The following is a 27540-nucleotide window of genomic DNA, read 5'->3' as shown; positions in this document are numbered from 1 at the left end:
ACATGAATGCAAGAACCGGCACAGTCGCATGCTGAAACCTTTGTTTGATTTGGAAGACTGAGTACGATGGTCATATAATGTAATACGTAGAGCCTGATATCTCTCATACATGCTAGGGTCCACGTCTAACATTATAAACCTATGATAAAGAGAGAGAGAGAGAGAGAGAGATCAAAAAAGAAAAACAGAAAGAGGCATATGACAAATGTTGTAAATAATATGGGGTTGGGGTGGGATTCATAGTAGTTCTACATGTAAGACCTGACGCTGATAGTTATGTTGTGGGCGTCAAGGTCTTACAGCCTAACTAACGGCGCTGTGTGGCGTGTTTTGATGTCGACTAACATCGTTACGAAAGTCAAATTTTCAGGAATATTTCAAACAACTGACAACTAAAATAACGACGCTTTTCTACAAAGTAAAGTCATAATGTTTTAGTCAGACTGTACTTACTCTGACGTATTTCTCTAATAAATTCAAATTCTCACAAAAGAAATGGACCTATTTTCAAGTTTTGTTTGCCTACATTTAAGTTGGCTGGAATGCAATGAGAGCAAGGAATGCCGAAATCGGGTTAAGTTGAAATATTATTCTATAACGAAACGAATAAAAATATATTATGCCTATTGGAACTGTAAACAACAGTTCAATTTATTTTCAAGAAACTTATCCCCATCATGTACCTGCTTGAACTTCAAGCATGCATCGACTACTGTTGCATTGTAACAAATTCAAATGTATGTCAACGGAACGTGAAAATGCGTTCATTTGCTAGTATCATATTTTCATTCTGCCAGGATAAAGACAACAGTAAGCATATTAATTGCACATAAATTTGTGGAAGAGTGTTGATATAGGCTGCCAAGTGTGTGAGATGTTCTGAAACTTTGATTAGTCATTCTGATGTCAACGACATTGGAACACGCTATACAAGGCCGTTATTTGGATAATAAGACATAACACGTAAAGAAAATCAATATGTGCTGTGTTTTACATGTAGGATTAGAATTCATAGTGGCGTGAATCGATCATTTTTTTTTATTTGAAAGATAACAATCAAAATTTGCACACATGTAATGCTATTTGAAATCAGCATAAAGTTTATTCAATGAATATATGTCAGAAATTGTATTTTTTATGAATTTGTTTCAAACGTCGACTTAATTGTGTGTAAGAACATATTATTTTTGTGCCAAAAAGTGTTTTTTGTTGTTCTAGAGATATCAAAACCAAATTTGGCACATTCATAAAGATTACTTAGCTTTTTAAAATTTGAACCTCAAATAGATTCTCTAGTTTTTTTAATATATTATAATTATTGCAAGTTTGAATGTTTTTTTTGGTTAGCTCTTATGGCAAATAAGCTAGAGACGTAAAATTTTAATATAGAGAGAAATGTTGCTTCACATAGACTTCTTATGAAGGAACATTTTTAATTTACAGGGCCTTTATTCAGAGAATGAGAACATTTTGACAAAAATATCTGAACTTCCATTTTTTAAAACTTCACAACATTAGTACTTAACATTACATGGAAAAGGCAAGCTGCCTTCTTTTTTTCTTGACCCAATTTGTTCACTGAGATATTTAATTCATCATAAAAGAATATTTACTATTTTAGGTTGCAGCCTACACTCGACACTAAACCGTAGTCTACACTCCAGTAGAAGAAAAAAAAAGTGAGTAATTATCAACAGAAACCACTGAAAAGACTTGTTTAACCTTTCATTCTTCCTGGAATATTCAACCAATCAAATGTTATTTGATGCTGAAACATAAAAGTCTGTCCAAAATGCCAAATGTCTCGGGTGGCTGCCATCTTTGAAGTATCAAATTCTGGCTTGCACACACACGACTCCTCAATTGAAATCAAAGTAAGTTTAAACACTTTACGATAATTACACATAAAATTCTTGAAGGTTTATATTGTTAAATGATTGAGCATCAAAGCTATGCTGAAATTAGAGCAGTGTAGAAGCTAGTACTATGGAAATCAAGTTTCTCAAATGCTCAAAACAATCAAAATCCTTGATTCTAGCATGTTTTCAGAACATAATGTGACTGCACTACAAATTTCTTGTATCAAGAGTTTATATTGGATGTTAATTTTAAACAGCCAGCTGAAAATAAATGTAAGAAACGGTGTAATAGAACCCCCTGAGAGGTTAGTCAATGTGGACATGAAAGTGAGGCTGTTTTTTAAGTGCATTAGGAGTTGCATCCCTTGTTGGTTCGTGCTATTCATAGATGATAGACCAACAAGTAGGTCTCTGCCTTTTTTATATCTGACAGTGGAGACCAATGTTGTCGGGCCATATTCCATACTGAAGTTTTAAGCTGTGTTAACCTCCCCATCAGTTCTGACTTCTCGGATGCTCGCTAGTAATTAATTAATTTATTTAGACTGACTATGGTATGTGGATGGTAACTAAAAACCACTTCTTGTCTGGATTAAAATTTTGAGTCTTTCTCTGCTTTATGGAATAAATCTGGCTTCTCGTGAGGCGTAAATGATATAATATTAACCTTAGTGGTACATGTACTTTAGTCAACACTTCTTTCAGTAACGAAAACCTGACATTGGGAAACAGAAATCGGATTACTTAACACACGTTATGAATAAAATACTGGTTCTGGATACATATTAAAATAAAATGTGACCACTTGTGAGGGGTAAATTTTATATTATTGCACTAATATGCTGGTCGTGTTAGCCAGGTGGCCTTTCATGAGGGGTACTTCTGAACACAAACTCGTCAGTGCTAACAGATTCTGGCCATAAGGAGCGGGTGGCAGCTGGTCAGGGGGGCCATTCAAGAGGGGACTACTGTACTTGTATTTTTCTCTTGCATGAAATATTTGTTTATATTTCCGAAAAGTATGAAAAACAACGTGTGATATAAAAAAAATCATGTACAGTGTTTATTCAGGGATAGTGCTGGGCTTTGCCAATGTCACAAATTGGAATTTTCTTTGTTATTAACTGTATCATCTGGCAAGCTTTTTTTTGTTGCGACAGTTTACTGTTTAAACTTACATCTTGGATTTGGAGCGGAGACGTTCAGAGGCATCATGAAAGGAGTGTGTGAGATTTGGATATTTAACATAGCTATGACAGTTTTTCAGTCATATCAAATGCCAAATAAGGCAGCTGCTAGTGCCATTTTTATAAGCCTTTGGAATGACTTGGTGGGGGTTTGAACCTGTGACGTACCACATCTGAGTTGGATGCTCTAACCACTAAATGTGAAGCCACAAACTTGATATAAAATTCACTGGAATCTATCTGTTGTTACATAAACAAATTCTTTGTTCATATTGACAAACCATCTTAACAGTGCATTGTTACATCATAATCCGCTTATGCTGACATCTGTCCTAAGTACTGTAATGATTCACTAATGTATTCGTGCTACCAGGATGAGTTACAGTTGACTAACCTTTGAAGGCAGGAACAATAAATGCTACAATCGACCAAATGTTGACTGATTCCTGTTGTTTTAGTGTAAAAAGAAGTTTTTGCTGAAACTTAAAAGAAAACTGATTACCCTTGTCACAATGATCATTCTGTTTAAATACTTAGGGAAAAAAAGTCTCAACGTTGTAAAATTACTTATGTTGCTGCCACATTTGGAAATGATCATTTATTTAGTCCTCCAAAGCTGGCCTTAATGTAGTGCTGAGGTCTTAGAAACACTTAATCACGCATATTTGGATGCAATGTTTTTATCTGGGATTCAGAAAATCACTTATGCAGGAGTCCCGTGTATGCACTTAATTGCTGGATGGCCGAATTCAAGGGCTTGCCAGTCCTGATTCAACCACCTGCTGAGTGGGAAAATGTGTTGATCAATTGATCATTTTAGATGTGCTGATATTTACAATGAGAAAATTCAGTGGCTGAAAGACGCCCAGATGTACATGATGTCCTTGTGAGTACATCGGTAGAATATGGCCCAGTATCTTGGCGGAAAGTTCAAAGACTTCGAATAGCTGCTGAATGTTGGGAAAATGTACTGGTATTTACAATGACTGAATTCAGAGGCAGAAAGACCCAGTGATGTACTTGTGTATAAGAGTTCATCAAACGAGCAACCTTAGCTTTCATTATTGTGTTTATTTCTAAATGTAGCCGAATAAGTAGTGCATGTAATTCAGTTTTCTATGCTTCAGTAATTATTGGATCTTGAGTTGAAATCTCTAACCACTTTCTTGGTATCCATATAATCAGCTGAAAGCAAACTATATCACATGTTAGACTTTGATCCAGTATTTCTCCTCTGTGCCACATTAAGTTGCCTCCTTTCTATCCTGACACTAGTTACTGTTTAAAAAAAAGTAATAACCTGAAGGAAAACAACCAGACAGTGACAAAAGTAACCTCAGATTACTCCTATGACCTGTTCTGACAACAGACCTGTCATAATACGTCTCTCGTACAATATGATACGGTCCTATGTAGTGTAGAAAGAATCAGTTGTGAAGACATACAGTTGCTCCACATAGACACTAACATACATTGAGTCTTTTTCAGGCTCGTGTAGTCGAGGGAATATTGTTTCTTTGATATGGGTTATGTAGCATTTAGAATTTGAAACTCTTAAAAAGGTATGATATTAAAAGATGCTGCTTGATCAAACACAGCATTGAAAGTCTTATGGAATGAAGTGGGTTGAAGCAAATGAATGGCCAGTATTGTGAACATTTCTCTGGAATTATTTGTTCATGTAACTTTGTCTTGTTTTTTATTTACAGATGTCTATACCTCCTGGTAAAACACCAATCAGCTTCTTGCAGGAACTGTGTACAAAAAGGGGGATAACTCCACAGTATGATCTTATTGCTAATGAAGGTGCTGTTCATGAGCCTACATTCATCATGAGAGTCACTGTTGGAGACATCATAGCCTCGGGAAAAGGTAAAAGACAAGCTAGCGTGCAACATCATTGTGCTTTTGTAATTGTCCTGCTCTGTTGCTTTTAGCTCCATTCATCATTTATGAGAAAAGGTTATGGGATGGTTTTTCATCTGGTATCCATCAATCCATTGACACAAGCTTATTATTGCTACTTCTCCTAAACTACTGTCAATGATGGTTATATAAGGTAGGAAATTTCATATGATGTCTGCTTGGTTGTAAATGACATTGGTGCAGCTGTGACCTCCAATATGGCAACCACATTGCGCATCTGGAAAATATTACTATTTTTACTAGATGGCTTGTCATATCAACATTGTACTTTCACAAGAAAACATTTTTATGATGTCTAGTTGGTCCTAAGTGGAAATAGTGCCAGTCTTGTATCCATTATGGCTATCATGGCAGCCATCTTACAAATCCTTTTATTGTTACTCAACAAAATTGGAAAATCATATTAAAATTGGATTTTCAAGATAAGACTTTTTATACATTAAGATGGTACTGCATGATTCCCATATTGATATTATTGTTACTCATTGGGTTTTCATCAGAAGAATTCTATGGTATCTAGTTGGTCCAAAATGAAAATGGTGACCCTCACTTTGGTGGCCACCTTGAAAATACTGTTGTCTTGATTTCTTCCAAATGTGATGATTATTTTCAGTATGGAATTTTTCACCATAGAATTCTCATGACACTTAGTTGGTCCTAAATGAAAACGTTGCCAGTTGTACATCCAATATAGCTGTCATGTAATTACCTCCCTTGAATGGATGGTCATATTGAATGGCTGTCTTGTAATTACTTCCCTTGATTGGATGGTCATAATGAATGGGGTTTTCACTCAAAGACTTTTAATGATATCTACTGGTTTTAAGTGAAAATCTTACATCCATCACAGCAGAAAATTTGAAAACACAGAACTTAAAAGGAAGAAATGATCATGGTTGGATTCCTGAAAATCTGTATGCCCCATAAGAGTGCGAGTGTGTATTATTTCCAAGTACCTTTTGTGGAATCTTGTTATACCAGTCACTTTAGCATACAGGTGCATATCCGAAAATATCCATCCAGTCCATAGATTAAGCTTATTGTTCAAGTTTTTTTTATATACATTTGGCTCCGTGCTATTCTGTGAGTGAAGTAGTGGTAGATCAGTGCATTTGACTCTTAATCGACTTGTTTAAATAACAATCAGGTGAGTGGGTTACAAGTTGAGTCAGAAAGAAGCCCATTGATTTTAGAGTCTATTATTAGTCAGTGTCAGTGGGTAAAGAAAGAATTTTTATTTTTGCACAATGATATTAATTCTAGACAATAGACCTTTGCCAGAGTTTGTGTAGGGCTTGCACTTGAGGTGTATAAGAGGATTACAGTAGTCCCCCTCTTATAAGGCCACCCCTAATGCAGCAGGAAAGTGGCCTTATAATGCGGGTGGCCTTTCTAGAGGGGGATGACAAATGTGAGTAGTAAATACATATGAAAAAAGTCACAAGTGCATTTAATTTTAAATATTTAATATTTTAATTAAAAAATCACATGAATGATGTGAAATAAATGTAAAACAAACTTTGTCATCATTTGCAAAACAATGCTATGAATAACCATTGATAGTTTTAAAACTGTCTTTATAATTATGTTACAGTTCACATCATCTGTCACTTTGCTGGTATCACTCTTAAAAAAAAAACCAGTCTCGTCACATTAAAAATATCCTTGCTGTCATATCCCCTGCATATTTCGTTTAGTCTTTTGTTCCAATCTTCGACAACTTCATTATTAACATCAGCTGATTCGGCACTAATGACAGAACTCTTGATATTGTGTCGCACTTGAAATCTGTGCAACCTTCCGTTACTTGCAGTAAAGTCGTCATATTCCAATTCAACTGACAAAATTTTTGCTTTTTCTTGTCTTTCAAATCAGCATACAAACGTCTCCTGGCTCAAACAATCTTCCGTTCTCTGTCCATTTCACCTTTCCACTTCTGCAGAATTGTTTCATTATCTTTTACGATATTGTTTATCTGAGTCTTCCTGACGTTATTTTTCTGCGACATCCCCCCCCCCCCGGTTGAATAACTTTCACGTTCTCCTCTAAACTGAGAATTTTTATTTTTCTCGATGACATATTGATCTTTTTGCAGTATGTTATTCATGTTGCGAACTACAATACTGATAAAACAATTTTGTATGCATCTAAACAAATTGCAGTGTTTTTAAAGGAAGTGATCTTGTCACGTGATTCGTTAGTCGCAGTCTGGTACCCTATTGTTTTTATACATTTCTTTACACTAAGTGAGAGAAGCCAAAACGGCTTCGATATGTACCATTAACATCATGCAGATTTGATCTCACGGCCGCAAGGATTCGTAATTTTGACAATTATTGTCAGCAGTAATAGCCACTGATTACCAAAGTGAACAAGCTCAATATCTTACTAAGGGAAGCCATTAAGGCTATTAAACCATTTTCGTGCTGACTTGGGTATTGTACATCGATACTGCCACTTCTCAGCTGTTACTACTGTTCGATAATTGTAATCTTAACAATTATCACAGTGACTAAACCGGACATCTTATGATAACACAGCAGTAAGGCTAATTGGATTACATGTACGTACCCTTTTGTATGGATTAAAATTTGAGTCCTTCTCGGTTTTTATGGAATAAATTTGGCTTCTCGTGAGGCGTAAATGATATATTATTAACCTTAGTGGTAAATATACTTTACTGAACACTTCTTTCAGTAACGAAAACCTGACATCGGGAAACAGAAATCGGATTACTTAACATACGTCATGAATACAATACTGGTTCTGGATACATATTCAAATAAAATGCGGCCGCTTGTGAGGGGTAAATTTTATAATTTTGCACTAATATGCTGGCCGCTGGTCGCGTTAGGCGGGTGGCCTTTCGCGAGGGGTACTTTTGAACACAAACTCGTCGGTGCCAACGGATTCTGGCCGTAAGGAGCGGGTGGCCACTGGTCAGGGGGCCGTTCAAGAGGGGGACTACTGTATTGAATTTCACAAAAAGACATATCGTGATCATTGTGACTTGGTCAGAAGTGGGTTTTGCAGAATAATGTTTGTTCTAGAGGCAAGTTTATTGAATAATCATTGTGGATGGCTTTCCCATTGGGTAATAAAGAAAACTATCAATTTTGGCATCGACCAGTCAAAAGTCACTTTAATAGCAGTAATATGTCACTTGCTATGCTTGCATTGCTGCATCGTTTCCTGATGCTAGTGTCAAGTCTAAAGACATCGTTCTCACTGCAAGATAGTAATTGGAGGTCTTGAATTAAATCCCAGTCTGATACCTTGCGCAGTTGGAAAACCATCACCTACCTTTAGATCAATTACTTAATCAGTTTTAAGTGATTGCAATTTTCTTCAGTCATATGCAAATATTTCTTTTCCTGACATTTCTGTGAAGGCATCAGAGTGGGGGCAGTGTACAGATGCCATCATATATTTGCAACACTAATATTAAAGGTCTAAATTACACACTTCAAATGAGAAGTTGAAGATCTTACACTATGATCGTCCACAGGAATTCAGAACATATGTTGTACCAATTGGGCCATTTCTGTCAAGCTGAGCAATAAACTTAGATATAATTAACTGACTTTGAGAACTTTGTCAAGAACTATTGTTATTCATTTTGCATATGGTGACAGAGCTTGGGAAGTTATGTAATTAACTGACACTGAGAACTATGTCAAGAACTACTGTTATTCATTTTGCATATGGTGACAGAGCTTGGGAAGTTGGTATGGAATTAAATGACATTAAGAACTATGTCAAGAACTACTGTTATTCACATGGCATGATATGGTAACAAAACTTTGGATGTAATTGACATCGTGAACTATGGTGAACGTGCGTTTTGCCATTAGCCAGGGGTGAATCACAAAACAATCAATTATTTTTTGTTTTTCTACAACTACCGCTGACTAAATAGACTCAATGCTATTGTATGCTGAAATAATGGTGTTAAACGAATAAAATGAAATAAAAAAACCAAACAAACATTTACCTTAGGTTATTTCATAACTTGATTGAAAATTGTCAAGTGATGTTTTAACTGATTTGTACATAAAAACTGTTGTAGTTGGTCACACTGATCATGTGTAGATACTTACATTAAGAATAGGTGTATAAATTACTGTGGGCCATTCAAGTCCAGTTCTATAAATACAAATTCTATGTTTGTTACCATATCTGAAACTTCAATTTTTCTTGCTGTCCCTGTAGGCTCCAGCAAGAAGAAGGCGAAGCACATGGCTGCACAGTCTGCATTGAACCAAATTCTCGGCCTGCCCAATGGTCAGCAGGAAGCTGCAGGGGATGCTTCAGCAGAGTTAGTATTGACAAGAAATAGAAAAGATTCTTATCTGTACCTAGCAAGTTTGGAGTGGTTTATGTTAAAATTACCATTAGCACGCCTCAGATTCATAGAGGACAGGTATTGTATGTCTTACTACAGTAGTTGGCAGTGTCCACTATATAAAAACATATGTATCACCTTACTGCATCTGTTGCTTTTCCTAGGTCCTAGGCAACAGTGTTTGCATTGTCTGGTTTGTTTCTTTTTTTCAAAACTGTGTACATACAGTTAAACATGGAAACTTGGTGTGACCTCATCACAAATGGTGGTCACTGTCATGACCCATATTTCATGCTTCACTGACTTTGGTTAAATTTTGTGTGATAGGTTTATTTTTCAATCACTGCCAGTCATCAAACTAGATGATTATATGTACCATTATTAGTACAACACCTTAATAGCTAAAAAAAAGGTCATTGTGACCTACATTTCACATTTATGTGGCTTAGGTTAAGTTTTATTTCATTTAACATGTGACCAGATTGATATTTTGCATCATATGTATAATTATGAAACTTGGTGAGAAGATGCATCTTGGTGAGTTCTTCATGTGTATCACAAATATCGATCACTGTGACTCATATTTCACTTTTCACAGACTTGTGATCAGTTTTGAGATCTGAATTTATTTCTCTTGCACTGTTCATGCTAGAATCAGGAAACCTCTTGATCATATGCATCTTTGTTAATACCTCACCCTTACAAGCAAAGAATGTCACTGTGACCAACATTCACATTTGCCTGGATTAATTTAAGGTTTTGCATCAGCTGAAGAACACACAAGATTTTTGCTTCCAGTGTAGATACTGTGTTGTACCCAGTTTTTGCATTCTGTTTATATACTGTGTTGTACCCATACTTTTGCATTCTGTGTACATACTGTGCTATACCCATACTTTTGCATTCTTTGTAAATACTGTGTTGTACCTGGAATCAGGAAACTGAGTAGATGTATCTTGAGTACCACACACATGTCCTAAATGTATGTCACTGTGACCTATATTTTACACTTCACAAACTAAGTTTTTGTTATTATTGTGTTTTAACTGATCATGCTTGAATCATTAAACTTGATGATTATTGATTGTTTGGAACTGTATTAGTACAACACCTGTATACAAAAATTACACTTCACTTTACAGTTTACTGGCTTGCATTAGGTTTCCATCCTAAGCCCATGAAGCAATAAGTTTTGTACTACATGGAATTATGAAATGTGTTGAAGAGGAATGTCTCTTGATGAGTAATACTCATTTATTTTAGTACAGTAGAACCTGTCTTGAAAGACCACCTCTTTTGCCAAAAAATTATGGTCTCTCAAGACAGGTGGTCTCTCATAACAGGTCACAATCCTATATAATCAATAAATTTGTGCACTGAGAATGTGGTCTCACAAGACAGGTGGTCTCACATAGCAGTGGTCTTTCAAGACACGTTTTACTGTAGTAGGTCATTACAGCCCATATTTTACTCTCTGTGATGGGTTTTCATTTCTCAGACACTGTTTATACTAGTACAGTAGTCCCCCTCATGAACGCGCCCCCCCCACAAAAAAAAAAAAGCGGTTACCTGCTTCTTACATCCAGAATCCCTTGGCAACAACGAATTTGTATTCAAAAGTGCCCCTCAAGAATGGCCACCACCTCTAATGCGACTGTTGGCCAGCATATCAGTACAGAAATGTAAAATGTTCTCTGCACTTTTTCTTCAAATGTATCTAGAACCAATAATTAATTCATGTCGTGATGTAAGGTAAGTAGTAAAATTATCGCCAATTCATGTCTCCCATTGTCAAGTTTCCGTTACTGAAAGAAGTGTTGACTAAAGTACATGTAACAGTAAGATTAATATTATATCATTGCCTGTAAAAGCCATGTTTAAGGGAAATGGGCTCAATAATGTTATAATAGAGTTCTGGGCTTCACACATCTGTTGAGTTCTTCTCTTTGATGATTACAACTGGACGTAATATCCTTGAACGAAACAGAGTACTAGACAAAGACTGAAAAATCACGTCACAACACATTTATTACTTAATTTACAAAGAAGGCACATCATCCACTGCACAAAAGTTTCATCTGCATAATTAAATCTTATATGGGGGCCCCGAGTGGCCGAGTGGTCTAAAGCGCTGTCTGTTTCAGCACACGATAGGCTATACATGGCGGCCAGTATTAATGGTGGAGGAAGGACCTGGGAAATCCCCGGAAAGAACCACTGACCCTCGAGAAGCTACTGGCAAGCCTTCTCACATACCCACATTGGCCGATTCTGAGACTCAAACCATCACGGACAGAGGTGAAATGGCAGTGTTCCGTAATGGAGAGCGCTTTAGACCACTTGACCACTCAGGGCCACAACTATTAATGTATTCAGTTGAAATAAGTCTTAAGTATAGAAGAAACTTTTAATAATCAATGTTACCTTTAAATGAAGATTTTAAATGCTTTGAAGTATGTAGCTTTCTTACTACATACATTACATACACTTCTCACAAAAATTTAGTCCCCCTCTGGAAAGGCCACCTGTCTTATAAGGCCACTTTCCCAGTGCAGAAGTGGTGGCTGTATAAGAGGGGGGCCACTGTAATAAATGTGTCCAATAGGCACATATGTCACTTCCTAAGATGGTGTAATTGAAATTGATGGTGACATCCACTACATACAACTAAAATGTTGATCTTGTCCTTTATTTCATCTTTTACTGCCTTTGGTAAAAATTTGTAGTTCACCACCACATAAATAACACTTAGTAACTTATGGAAAAAGGCTTAATTTATTTTGTGGAGAAAAACAACTTTGAATACTTTTAAAGGTCCTTGACAAATCACTGAAAACTCCTTAGAAAGAAATCGCCATGAATCAAGGTTATCAAGGGAAGACAGCAAAATAAGGGATATGTGAGAAAGCATGAAATGGATTTAAGTTTTGATAATCCTTTCTTAGTTCTTTATTTATATTGGCCCCTTTTATATTGAGGCAAGGAAATATGGGAATCCTCATCCAGCCGTCTGGCCAGCACATCCATCTCTCCAGCACATAATCTTGTGAATGCATACAGTGCTTGATGGCTTGCTGTGAAATTTGGTGAATATGATGATCATCGCCTGAAGATGAACATGTCAGAAAACTGTTTTGTTTATTTTGACTTAAGCCAACAAAATCTTGTCAATGGTGTCAGTTTAAAATAATGAAATTTGGGTAAATGTTATGGTTATGTGAATGGTATCAGTTTAAATAAATGAAATTTGGGTAAATGTTATTGTTATGTGAATGGTATCAGTTTAAATAATAGATGGCCATGAAATTTGGGTAAATGTTATCGTTATGTGAATGGTGTCAAATTAAATAAATGAAATTTGGGTAAATGTTATCGTTATGTGAATGGTATCCATTTAAATAAATGAAATTTGGGTAAATGTTATAGTTATGTGAATGGTATCAGTTTAAATAAATGAAATTTGGGTAAATGTTATAGTTATGTGAATGGTATCAGTTTAAATAAATGAAATTTGGGTAAATGTTATCGTTATGTGAATGGTATCCGTTTAAATAAATGAAATTTGGGTAAATGTTATTGTTATGTGAATGGTATCAGTTTAAATAATAGATTGTCATGAAATTTGGGTAAATGTTATTGTTATGTGAATGGTATCCATTTAAATAAATGAAATTTGGGTAAATGTTATAGTTATGTGAATGGTATCAGTTTAAATAAATGAAATTTGGGTAAATGTTATCGTTATGTGAATGGTATCCGTTTAAATAAATGAAATTTGGGTAAATGTTATTGTTATGTGAATGGTATCAGTTTAAATAATAGATGGCCATGAAATTTGGGTAAATGTTATTGTTATGTGAATGGTATCCGTTTAAATAAATGAAATTTGGGTAAATGTTATTGTTATGTGAATGGTATCCGTTTAAATAATAGATGGCCATGAAATTTGGGTAAATGTTATAGTTATTTGAATGGTATCAGTTTAAATGAATGAAATTTGGGTAAATGTTATGGTTATGTGAATGGTATCAATTTAAATAAATGAAATTTGGGTAAATGTTACGGTTCTGTGAATGGTATCAGTTTAAATAATAGATTGTCATGAAATTTGGGTAAATGTTATGGTTATGTGAATGGTATCAGTTTAAATAATAGATGGCCATGAAATTTGGGTAAATGTTATGGTTATGTGAATGGTATCCATTTAAATAAATGAAATTTGGGTAAATGTTATTGTTATGTGAATGGTATCAGTTTAAATAATAGATTGCCTTGAAATTTGGGTAAATGTTATGGTTATTTGAATGGTATCAGTTTAAATAATAGATGGCCATGAAATTTGGGTAAATGTTATGGTTATGTGAATGGTATCAGTTTAAATAATAGATGGCCATGAAATTTGGGTAAATGTTATTGTTATGTGAATGGTATCCATTTAAATAAATGAAATTTGGGTAAATGTTATGGTTATGTGAATGGTATCAGTTTAAATAATAGATTGTCATGAAATTTGGGTAAATGTTATGGTTATGTGAATGGTATCAGTTTAAATAATAGATGGCCATGAAATTTGGGTAAATGTTATGGTTATGTGAATGGTATCCATTTAAATAAATGAAATTTGGGTAAATGTTATGGTTATGTGAATGGTATCAGTTTAAATAATAGATTGTCATGAAATTTGGGTAAATGTTATGGTTATGTGAATGGTATCAGTTTAAATAATAGATGGCCATGAAATTTGGGTAAATGTTATGGTTATGTGAATGGTATCCATTTAAATAAATGAAATTTGGGTAAATGTTATGGTTATATGAATGGTATCAGTTTAAATAATAGATTGTCATGAAATTTGGGTAAATGTTATTGTTATGTGAATGGTATCCGTTTAAATAAATGAAATTTGGGTAAATGTTATTGTTATGTGAATGGTATCCGTTTAAATAATAGATGGCCATGAAATTTGGGTAAATGTTATGGTTATGTGAATGGTATCAATTTAAATAAATGAAATTTGGGTAAATGTTATAGTTATGTGAATGGTATCAATTTAAATAAATGAAATTTGGGTAAATGTTACGGTTCTGTGATTGGTATCAGTTTAAATAATAGATTGTCATGAAATTTGGGTAAATGTTATGGTTATGTGAATGGTATCCATTTAAATAAATGAAATTTGGGTAAATGTTATTGTTATGTGAATGGTATCAGTTTAAATAATAGATTGCCATGAAATTTGGGTAAATGTTATAGTTATGTGAATGGTATCAATTTAAATAATAGATTGTCATGAAATTTGGGTAAATGTTATGGTTATGTGAATGGTATCAGTTTAAATAAATGAAATTTGGGTAAATGTTATAGTTATGTGAATGGTATCAGTTTAAATAAATGAAATTTGGGTAAATGTTATGGTTATGTGAATGGTATCAGTTTAAATAATAGATTGTCATGAAATTTGGGTAAATGTTATGGTTATGTGAATGGTATCAGTTTAAATAAATGAAATTTGGGTAAATGTTATAGTTATGTGAATGGTATCAGTTTAAATAATAGATTGTCATGAAATTTGGGTAAATGTTATGGTTATGTGAATGGTAACAGTTTAAATAATAGATGGCCATGAAATTTGGGTAAATGTTATGGTTATGTGAATGGTATCCATTTAAATAAATGAAATTTGGGTAAATGTTATGGTTATGTGAATGGTATCAGTTTAAATAATAGATTGTCATGAAATTTGGGTAAATGTTATGGTTATGTGAATGGTATCAGTTTAAATAATAGATGGCCATGAAATTTGGGTAAATGTTATGGTTATGTGAATGGTATCAGTTTAAATAATAGATGGCCATGAAATTTGGGTAAATGTTATGGTTATGTGAATGGTATCAGTTTAAATAATAGATGGCCATGAAATTTGGGTAAATGTTATGGTTATGTGAATGGTATCAGTTTAAATAATAGATGGCCATGAAATTTGGGTAAATGTTATTGTTATGTGAATGGTATCAGTTTAAATAATAGATGGCCATGAAATTTGGGTAAATGTTATGGTTATTTGAATGGTATCAGTTTAAATAATAGATTGTCATGAAATTTGGGTAAATGTTATGGTTATGTGAATGGTATCAGTTTAAATAAATGAAATTTGGGTAAATGTTATGGTTATGTGAATGGTATCAGTTTAAATAATAGATGGCCATGAAATTTGGGTAAATGTTATGGTTATTTGAATGGTATCAGTTTAAATAATTGATTGTCATGAAATTTGGGTAAATGTTATGGTTATGTGAATGGTATCAGTTTAAATAAATGAAATTTGGGTAAATGTTACGGTTCTGTGAATGGTATCAATTTAAATAATAGATTGCCATGAAATTTGGGTAAATGTTACGGTTCTGTGAATGGTATCAATTTAAATAATAGATTGCCATGAAATTTGGGTAAATGTTATGGTTATGTGAATGGTATCCGTTTAAATAATAGATGGCCATGAAATTTGGGTAAATGTTATGGTTATGTGAATGGTGTCAAATTAAATAAATGAAATTTGGGTAAATGTTATAGTTATGTGAATGGTATCCGTTTAAATAAATGAAATTTGGGTAAATGTTATTGTTATGTGAATGGTATCAGTTTAAATAATAGATGGCCATGAAATTTGGGTAAATGTTATGGTTATGTGAATGGTATCAATTTAAATAAATGAAATTTGGGTAAATGTTATGGTTATTTGAATGGTATCAGTTTAAATAATAGATTGCCATGAAATTTGGGTAAATGTTATGGTTATTTGAATGGTATCAGTTTAAATAAATGAAATTTGGGTAAATGTTATAGTTATGTGAATGGTATCAGTTTAAATAATAGATGGCCATGAAATTTGGGTAAATGTTATGGTTATTTGAATGGTATCAATTTAAATAAATGAAATTTGGGTAAATGTTATTGTTCTGTGAATGGTATCAGTTTAAATAATAGATTGTCATGAAATTTGGGTAAATGTTATGGTTATGTGAATGGTATCAATTTAAATAAATGAAATTTGGGTAAATGTTATGGTTATGTGAATGGTATCAGTTTAAATAATAGATGGCCATGAAATTTGGGTAAATGTTATGGTTATGTGAATGGTATCCGTTTAAATAAATGAAATTTGGGTAAATGTTATAGTTATGTGAATGGTATCCATTTAAATAAATGAAATTTGGGTAAATGTTATAGTTATGTGAATGGTGTCCATTTAAATAAATGAAATTTGGGTAAATGTTGTTGTTGTTGTTGTTGTTGTTGTGGGGTTTAACGCCATTTTTCAGCACGATAGGCTATACATGGCGGCCAGTATTAATGGTGGAGGAAGAACCCGGAAAACCCCGGAAAGAACCACCGACCCACGAGAAGCTACTGCCAGGCTTTCTCACATGCCCACATTGGCTGAATCTTAGACTCGAACCGCCGCAGACAGAGGTGAGATGGCAGTGATCCGTAACGAAGAGCGCTTTAGACCACTCGGCCACTCGGGGCCCCGGGTAAATGTTATTGTTATGTGAATGGTATCAGTTTAAATAATAGATTGCCATGAAATTTGGGTAAATGTTATTGTTATGTGAATGGTATCCATTTAAATAAATGAAATTTGGGTAAATGTTATGGTTATGTGAATGGTATCCATTTAAATAAATGAAATTTGGGTAAATGTTATAGTTATGTGAATGGTATCCTTTTAAATAAATGAAATTTGGGTAAATGTTATTGTTATGTGAATGGTATCAGTTTAAATAATAGATGGCCATGAAATTTGGGTAAATGTTATCGTTATGTGAATGGTATCCGTTTAAATAAATGAAATTTGGGTAAATGTTATAGTTATGTGAATGGTATCCTTTTAAATAAATGAAATTTGGGTAAATGTTATTGTTATGTGAATGGTATCAGTTTAAATAATAGATGGCCATGAAATTTGGGTAAATGTTATGGTTATGTGAATGGTATCCGTTTAAATGACTGAAATTTGGGTAAATGTTATAGTTATGTGAATGGTATCCGTTTAAATGAATGAAATTTGGGTAAATGTTATAGTTATGTGAATGGTATCCATTTAAATAAATGAAATTTGGGTAAATGTTATGGTTATTTGAATGGTATCAGTTTAAATAATAGATAGTCATGAAATTTGGGTAAATGTTATGGTTATGTGAATGGTATCCGTTTAAATAACTGAAATTTGGGTAAATGTTATAGTCATGTGAATGGTATCAGTTTAAATAATAGATGGCCATGAAATTTGGGTAAATGTTATGGTTATGTGAATGGTGTCAAATTAAATAAATGAAATTTGGGTAAATGTTATAGTTATGTGAATGGTATCCATTTAAATAAATGAAATTTGGGTAAATGTTATAGTTATGTGAATGGTATCAGTTTAAATAATAGATTGTCATGAAATTTGGGTAAATGTTATGGTTATGTGAATGGTATCCGTTTAAATAACTGAAATTTGGGTAAATGTTATAGTCATGTGAATGGTATCAGTTTAAATAATAGATGGCCATGAAATTTGGGTAAATGTTATGGTTATGTGAATGGTGTCAAATTAAATAAATGAAATTTGGGTAAATGTTATAGTTATGTGAATGGTATCCATTTAAATAAATGAAATTTGGGTAAATGTTATAGTTATGTGAATGGTATCAGTTTAAATAATAGATTGTCATGAAATTTGGGTAAATGTTATGGTTATGTGAATGGTATCCGTTTAAATAAATGAAATTTGGGTAAATGTTATAGTTATGTGAATGGTATCCATTTAAATAAATGAAATTTGGGTAAATGTTATTGTTATGTGAATGGTATCAGTTTAAATAAATGAAATTTGGGTAAATGTTATAGTTATGTGAATGGTATCCATTTAAATAAATGAAATTTGGGTAAATGTTATGGTTATGTGAATGGTATCAGTTTAAATAATAGATTGTCATGAAATTTGGGTAAATGTTATGGTTATGTGAATGGTATCCGTTTAAATAAATGAAATTTGGGTAAATGTTATAGTTATGTGAATGGTATCCATTTAAATAAATGAAATTTGGGTAAATGTTATGGTTATGTGAATGGTATCAGTTTAAATAAATGAAATTTGGGTAAATGTTATAGTTATGTGAATGGTATCCATTTAAATAAATGAAATTTGGGTAAATGTTATGGTTATGTGAATGGTATCAGTTTAAATAATAGATTGTCATGAAATTTGGGTAAATGTTATAGTTATTTGAATGGTATCAGTTTAAATAATAGATTGTCATGAAATTTGGGTAAATGTTATGGTTATTTGAATGGTATCAGTTTAAATAAATGAAATTTGGGTAAATGTTATAGTTATGTGAATGGTATCCATTTAAATAAATGAAATTTGGGTAAATGTTATGGTTATTTGAATGGTATCAGTTTAAATAATAGATTGTCATGAAATTTGGGTAAATGTTATGGTTATGTGAATGGTATCCGTTTAAATGAATGAAATTTGGGTAAATGTTATAGTTATGTGAATGGTATCCATTTAAATAAATGAAATTTGGGTAAATGTTATAGTTATTTGAATGGTATCAGTTTAAATAATAGATTGTCATGAAATTTGGGTAAATGTTATGGTTATTTGAATGGTATCAGTTTAAATAAATGAAATTTGGGTAAATGTTATAGTTATGTGAATGGTATCAGTTTAAATAATAGATTGCCATGAAATTTGGGTAAATGTTACGGTTATGTGAATGGTATCAGTTTAAATAATAGATGGCCATGAAATTTGGGTAAATGTTATAGTTATGTGAATGGTATCAGTTTAAATAATAGATTGCCATGAAATTTGGGTAAATGTTATGGTTATGTGAATGGTATCAGTTTAAATAAATGAAATTTGGGTAAATGTTATAGTTATGTGAATGGTATCAGTTTAAATAATAGATGGCCATGAAATTTGGGTAAATGTTATAGTTATGTGAATGGTATCAGTTTAAATAATAGATTGTCATGAAATTTGGGTAAATGTTATAGTTATGTGAATGGTATCAGTTTAAATAATAGATGGCCATGAAATTTGGGTAAATGTTATAGTTATGTGAATGGTATCAGTTTAAATAATAGATTGCCATGAAATTTGGGTAAATGTTATAGTTATGTGAATGGTATCAGTTTAAATAATAGATTGTCATGAAATTTGGGTAAATGTTATAGTTATGTGAATGGTATCAGTTTAAATAATAGATTGTCATGAAATTTGGGTAAATGTTATGGTTATGTGAATGGTATCAGTTTAAATAATAGATTGTCATGAAATTTGGGTAAATGTTATAGTTATGTGAATGGTATCCGTTTAAATAAATGAAATTTGGGTAAATGTTATGGTTATGTGAATGGTATCAGTTTAAATAATAGATTGCCATGAAATTTGGGTAAATGTTATAGTTATGTGAATGGTATCAGTTTAAATAATAGATTGCCATGAAATTTGGGTAAATGTTATAGTTATGTGAATGGTATCCGTTTAAATAAATGAAATTTGGGTAAATGTTATAGTTATGTGAATGGTATCAGTTTAAATAATAGATTGCCATGAAATTTGGGTAAATGTTATAGTTATGTGAATGGTATCCGTTTAAATAAATGAAATTTGGGTAAATGTTATGGTTATGTGAATGGTATCAGTTTAAATAATAGATGGCCATGAAATTTTGGTAAATGTTATAGTTATGTGAATGGTATCAGTTTAAATAATAGATTGCCATGAAATTTGGGTAAATGTTATGGTTATTTGAATGGTATCAATTTAAATAATAGATTGTCATGAAATTTGGGTAAATGTTATGGTTATGTGAATGGTATCAGTTTAAATAATAGATTGTCATGAAATTTGGGTAAATGTTATAGTTATGTGAATGGTATCCGTTTAAATAAATGAAATTTGGGTAAATGTTATAGTTATGTGAATGGTATCAGTTTAAATAATAGATGGCCATGAAATTTGGGTAAATGTTATAGTTATGTGAATGGTATCCGTTTAAATGAATGAAATTTGGGTAAATGTTATAGTTATGTGAATGGTATCCATTTAAATAAATGAAATTTGGGTAAATGTTATTGTTATGTGATTGGTATCAGTTTAAATAATAGATGGCCATGAAATTTGGGTAAATGTTATCGTTATGTGAATGGTATCAGTTTAAATAAATGAAATTTGGGTAAATGTTATGGTTATGTGAATGGTGTCAGTTTAAATAAATGAAATTTGGGTAAATATTATAGTTATCATCATCTGATGATTAAATGAAATTTACTTATCTATTTTTGTTAAGAGTTATTGCCATATTGGTCTTCTAACTAAATGCAAATACAACTGGTTTTGATCTTTTGAAGATATGCATATGAAGAAACCACACAGCTTTTGCTATTTTTTTTATAAGATTTCCTAACTTCATGACTTTGTGTAGTGCATGATAGAATCTTATTGATGCAGTTATTCTGCTTCATTTGATTCCCATTAAACTTTGTGTGTTATCTCCTGAAGATGCACATATTTATTCATCTCCAGCTGAATGCATTGTTAAACGGAATCTTGTGAGTGCATTTTATCTTGCAGATTTTGGGTCACTTGTCTTGTGTCCATCCTTGTGTCAACACCTGTCTGGTGTCCATCCTTGTGTCAACACCTGTTAATGCTTTAGACATTTATTTCTGATCAGATTTAGTATGTTATGCTTATTAGATTAAGATCTCAGATGTGTTCAGTTATAAAATTGAGATCTCAGATGTGTTCAGTTATGAAATTGAGATCTCAGATGTGTTCAGTCATGAAATTGAGATCTCAGATGTGTTCAGTCATGAAATTGAGATCTCAGATGTGTTCAGTCATGAAATTGAGATCTCAGATGTGTTCATCTAGGAGGAACATCCACACGTGTTGATGATGGCATATTACATATGATTGACCAAGTTTGTGAACGTTCAGGAGGTCGTATTTATGATCAGCATACATGGTTTTTCTCCGTTTTAAAGTGGAATTCTGCGTATCCCCTGCCTTGAATCAGATTTTTCTTGGTATGTTTTTTTAATCCTCTCCCATCCGGTTTTTAAAAAAAATGGTCTGTCTGGTCCCATTCTGCAACGACACTTGTAACATATTCGTTCCATATATATTAGTTAACCCACGAATCTCTAAAGAATATTCTGATTGGTCAAAAGTTTAAATTCAACCAATGAATCTTCATGTAATGGAAACTGATGGCAGTGGAAAGAAGAAGCATGCTGAGTTGTTGAGAGATACCATGACACAAGAAGTTTAAATAAAGGTTTTAAAAAAATGTACAGAAATGGGAATGGTTGGAGCAAAAAGTTGACAGAAATTTAAGTTGGTCAGTTTATAAGAAAACTGAGTGCTTGAGGACTGGCATTTTGTGACCTCTGCAAGAAAGATTTAATTATTGTAATCACGGTTGGAAAAGTTTGGAACAGCACCTACAAAAGAAGCTGCATACGGAAAAATTGAAGCTCAGAAGCACAACTACAGTCTTGGTGGTAAATATTTCTTTTATATATCTTTTTTGCAGGGAAATCAGGTCATGTTTATAGAAGCTAGTTGGAGGCTTTCCACTATGGTAGCCAGATTTGTATGAATGGACGAGGAACACTGCATCATTTTAGATATATATATATTTATTTTCTTTAAGAAATATTGTGCAAGGGTAAATTCTCTGAGTGCCTTTATTAATTTTACATATGTATTAAGTAATTTTGAAGCAGACCTTATATATTATGTACAGTAGTTAATGGTTTTGAGTGCGTACAGAGCTCGCATTTGTGTTTCTTGCTGAAGTTGAACACAAATCTGAAGGTTATATTATTGTTATTTTATGCTTTTATGTTCTTTGGACAATGCTCATTTTGTCCTTTAAAATAAATGGACTGCCTGTTAATGAATCTCTCTGTAAGTCTTTAAGATGATAATGTGCAGTACACAATGGAAAGTTTTTTGAACAAGTTTAATGATAACCTTTTATGGGTAGTTTAAGTGTATGGAATCAGGCCTCTTGTACAAAGTTCAAAATATTATGCCACCAGATTATCAGAATATGTATTATCCAGTCTCTGTATTTCATAGTATATGTCAGATCATTGCATTCTTGTTTTAAAAATCGGCTAATTATCCAAACACACGAGAATGAAATGTTCACAATAGTTTTACATACAGTGTTTAATATGAAATATCCGCATAATTATATAAATTGTGTACATCCCTTTCAGCTTTTAATCCACAAATGCAAGATCTTTCTATGCCAAAATAGAAATATAATTTACTGTCTGTGCTAACATTTTTTTAATACATGCCTTCAGCTCACCGGCTGATTGAGATTAATTAAAGTATTATTGTCATTACTAATCGACTTGAATAAAGTATTATTATCATTACTAATCGACTTGAATAAAGTATTATTGTCATTATTAATCGACTTGAATAAAGTATTATTATCATTACTAATCGACTTGAATAAAGTATTATTATCATTACTAATCGACTTGAATAAAGTATTATTATCATTACTAATCGACTTGAATAAAGTATTATTATCATTACTAATCGACTTGAATAAAGTATTATCATCATTACTAATCGACTTGAATAAAGTATTATCATCATTACTAATTGACTTGAATAAAGTATTATTATCATTACTAATCAACTTGAATAAAGTATTATCATCATTACTAATTGACTTGAATAAAGTATTATTATCATTACTAATCGACTTGAATAAAGTATTATCATCATTACTAATTGACTTGAATAAAGTATTATTATCATTACTAATCGACTTGAATAAAGTATTATCATCATTACTAATTGACTTGAATAAAGTATTATTATCATTACTAATCGACTTGAATAAAGTATTATTATCATTACTAATCGACTTGAATAAAGTATTATTATCATTACTAATCGACTTGAATAAAGGACGAAAGTCAGTCATTTGAATGCATTTCTTTTTCCTCAGTGGCTTTCAGAAAGAGCAGTACTGGAACATCAGAGTTGGACCAAGTACCATATGGCATTCATCCAATGTTTAAATTGGCTGCTAAGATTCAGGAACCAGCACCACTAACAATAACACTTCTGTCTAACAGAATCACAAATGCAGAAGCAATGATTCTTGCTTTTACCGCAGAGAATTCATTACCATTTTCAGTTGCTCCTGGTCTGATTGATCTTACAAAAACTTTGGCCTATGATAAAAAAGCACTGGATGGGATAAGTGTGAGTCGGACAACTGCATCATACAAACTTAGATTTGGTGTTGGGAAAACGTTCAAGAAACTGATTACAGTAACGAAATCCACCAACTTTTCTTTAAATATGGATGAAAGTACCAGTTCAGACTTACAGAAAATTCTCACAATTCTTGTTATTTTTCTTCAATCCAGAGACAAGTTGTTGTTCAACACTTTGCTTCATTGTCCGTCACCAAAGTGAACACTGAGACGCTGTATCTGGCACTGACAAATTTATTAAAAAAGAATGACATTCCATGGACAAATCTTATGTCTGTTCTTATGGACTCGTGTAATGTTATGCATGGCTCAAAATCTGGATTGGAAACGAGAACAAGGAGTGAGAAAGTGCCCCATTTATTGGATGTGGATGGAGATTGATGTCATCATGTTCATAATGCTGCCAAATCATTCCGTAAACCCTTTCTTTGGTTTATTGAACAGTTGTACAATGACCTGTTCAGTGACTTGAAGTCATCACCTGATCTGTGAGGTTATTTGAGGAGATTTGTGTTATCCTCTCTGTGAAATATACCATGCCTCAGGAATATGTCTGTCACAGATGGCCATCTGTGTATGATGTCACTTGGGATACACTGAGATTGTTTGATGTGCTGACAGTATTTTATTTTCCATGGATATCCAAGTTAAATTCAGAAGGAGTGAAGTTCCTTCCTGCCATTGTAGAGATATACCAGAGGCATGGAGTATCAGAAACTTCCAAGGAGAGAATTACTAAAATAAGAAAGGTACTAGTCTTTTTCATTTCATGTTTGTTCTATTTTGTTTCGTTTTTTCCCACAATTAGTTTTTGATCATTAATGTTGCATGTAAGTAAAGTAAGAGATGCAGAAATATCCTAATTGGGATATTACACTTTCTGTTCAGTTTTATGATTAATTTGCATGTGTTTGTGTTTCTTTGTATTCTAACAGCATTTGAAAATGTTTGTAAGCATGTTTTGATTTATTTTTATAGTTGTTTCAGCATGCTACTATTAGTGATGTAAATTATCATGCTTCTCATCCTATCATTTGTTTAATAACTGTATATTTCTGCCCCTCCTAATCATCTTTTATGTAATAGGGGCACAAGTAGTACTGCAAATTTTAGTTACATTATGTGTAGATGAAACATTTTGGGTATTTTTAAAGTTCAGATTATAACACCATACATTTTAAATAGGAATAATTGAAGATAACTATATTTCATTTAATTATTTTATTCAACAGGTGAAACTATTTAAGGACTTTATTGGATGCTATGTGAAACCAGAAGTTATAACTAGTGCAACAAAGCTCAAGAACCTGGATATCAAATCTTCTGAGAAGCTCTTGAAACCTGAATTCATGTTTATTGGTGCTAAAGCTCAAAAGATTGTACAGAATTCTGCCAGAAAGGACCATATTGTGAAGAGTTTTCTAAAACAGGTACATTTTTATTGCAACACAGTGCCATTGTCCAGAAAAGTGAGAATTGTTCCTACATTTTTGTCACTACTGAAAAGTAACAATCACACCCACCCATCAGAAACAATTACACCATGAAATATGATCACACTATAAAAATACACATACCGGAACAAGGGAGAACAAACAAAAACTTGTACAACACAGCACTGTTATATAATTTTTTAATTTTATACAATTTTGTCATACAAGTAAAGTTTTGTTTCAACGCTGTCTATACTTTATACAAGATCAGATATATTACATTTATGTTTTTATTTTACCACATGTTAATATTTGCAGGTTGAAGAAGCATGTTTGTTGCCTATGGCAAGACTCTGCAAGACAAGTTCCTGTGGCAAGACTCTGCAAGACAAGTTCCTGTGGCAAGACTCTGCAAGACAAGTTCCTGTGGCAAGACTCTGCAAGACAAGTTACCTATCAACAACAAGTTCTGAAGACTGTTGCTGCAATCCATCCAGACGCCAGCGGCCACTTCTTGTCTCTCACATACCTTCAGAGATTGCCAACTCAAATGTTTTAACTGAGGATGAGTAGGACAAATATGATTTGGAAGTTAGAAGATTCCAAACTAATTCCCTTCCAGAGTTTAAAAAGGGACAACGCATAGATCACTGTTGGGAGAGTGGTGATATTTTTTCCAGATACGCATGTTTATCTATGATGGTCATGTCTTGACTGAGTTGTTTTCATTGCCCACAAGTTGAATCCTCGTTCAGCGTTATGAATGATATTTTTTATTCTAAATCAGGAAGGATAAACATTGAAACCTACAACTCATTTCATAAAGATAAAATATGGCCTAAAGGCATCTGGAAAAAGTGAAGTTAATTACTGTAAGAAAAAAGATTTCTTGCATGAGAACAGAATATGCTGTCACCATTACAAACAGGAGCTTGAAAAAGAAAAAAGGAAAAAGGCTCTTGTTGAGAAGGAAAAGAAACAATTGCACAGTGAGCCAAAAAGGTCAGTGGTGACAAAAAGGAAGGCTAAAGAAATCTTTAACGAAGCCACAAAAGGAGCTCAGTTGGCATCTCAGCAGGTTGTGTCCAGTGGAGAAAAAGACAAGTGAATGTATGGGATTATTTGTATGTAGTTGATGTACTTGGGTGTTTATTTTTACAGATTTGTTATGAAAAGAGAAAAGTATAATATGTTGGCAGCAAAAATTTCCAAATTATTTTGACTTAATTACGATGTGAACACTGACATGCACATGAAATAACCAAAGCACCAATAGTATTGGAGAACAAATTCATGTGACAATAAATATTGTGAAATTATTCAAGTCAAGTTGAAATTTTTTGGTAAGTTTGTTAGTTTCTCAAATGATTATTTTGTTATATAATATGATCATTAGATTGCACCAGTAGCTGAAGAATATGATTGTAAAATACATTTTTGGCCAGGGGCCTTTGGTCGGGGCTGCTGCCTCTCAAGACCCTGTTGGGGAGAACCCCAAAACCCTCTTTCAAATTTTCAGATTTTTCTGTGGAAGACCAAAATCATGTCTGGATCAGGTTTTGATCACTTTTGAAGCTTGTTTGATCAAGAGCTCAGACGAGTTCGATTATGGGCAACATCCACAGATATAAATGATGTTATCTTGCTTCTGATTGGTTTAGTGTTATCTTGCTTCTGATTGGTTTAGTGTTATCTTGCTTCTGATTGGTTTAGCTGGTGAACACTTTAGATCGGATTGTTTGTTCTTGGGAACACTCCAGAGTCTATATTTCTGATCGTATTTGGTATTGGAGCTTATATTATCAAGATCTTGGATGAGTTTGATTGTGTAACATCTTCACATATTAACAATCTGATTGACTTGTGAACATTCTAGTTCTGATTGGCTGACTTTGGGAACACTTTAAGGGTGATATTTCAGATCAGATGTTGATTTCAGTGGGCAATCATCAGCAATGTCCATGCATGTTAATGAGGTATTGTTTCATGCTGACTGAATCTGTGTACACTCTAGAGATTGTATTTTTGGATTGTATCATTTTAGCATGTGTAACGATTTTTTAATTACGAACAACATCCATGTGTGTTATAAAAGTGATCTTGTACCTGATTGGCTACACTCAAGAGGCCATACTTTAAAATCAAGTTTTGATCGGACAATGAGATACTGCAGCTCCTGTGGACCATTTGGGAGTAAAAATATAACCCGGTAAGTCCACTTGTCAGTCATCCAAGTGTATATACTTTCAGGATGAGGCCACGAACAGTTTGAAATAATAAATGTTTAGTCCCAAGTACTGTTAGAGGGTCAGGGAACAATATTGGTTGTGTAATGACTTGCCAAGAAAGTGATCATTCACACACATATATATATATATATTTAATAAACTTTAATAAACAATGTAATGTCTTTAATCCATTTTTATTCCACCCCAACAGTTTCAGTACATGTTTTGAAAATGCATTCA

The 27540-nt window shown here is 32.9% G+C and overlaps 1 protein-coding gene and 1 pseudogene across 4 annotated transcripts in view; both read left to right on the top strand.

Moving 5' to 3' along the window:
• LOC149781054 (interferon-inducible double-stranded RNA-dependent protein kinase activator A homolog) overlaps window positions 1-27540 on the top strand; it is a 47915-nt gene that overhangs the window by 192 nt on the left and 20183 nt on the right. The window contains exons 2-4 of one of the 4 annotated variants that reach the window (XM_089938189.1): window positions 1622-1679; window positions 4756-4918; window positions 9185-9290. In XM_089938189.1, coding sequence (XP_089794315.1) covers window positions 4756-4918; window positions 9185-9290 — 269 coding nt within the window. In that variant the 5' untranslated portion in view covers window positions 1622-1679. Of the gene's footprint in view, window positions 1-1621; window positions 1680-1734; window positions 1875-4755; window positions 4919-9184; window positions 9291-27540 lie in introns of those variants that run through there. The other 3 variants (XM_089938191.1, XM_089938188.1, XM_089938190.1) reach the window with 3 other exon arrangements.
• Window positions 9827-27366, top strand: LOC149781055 (uncharacterized; annotated as a pseudogene).

This window comes from Sinohyriopsis cumingii, chromosome 16 (genome assembly GCF_028554795.1).
Source record: "Sinohyriopsis cumingii isolate HCF-2022 chromosome 16, ASM2855479v2, whole genome shotgun sequence".
NCBI classification, from domain to species: domain Eukaryota; kingdom Metazoa; phylum Mollusca; class Bivalvia; order Unionida; family Unionidae; genus Sinohyriopsis; species Sinohyriopsis cumingii.
Note: the sequence above shows the minus strand (reverse complement) of the source record. Positions and strands in the feature narration are given on the sequence as shown.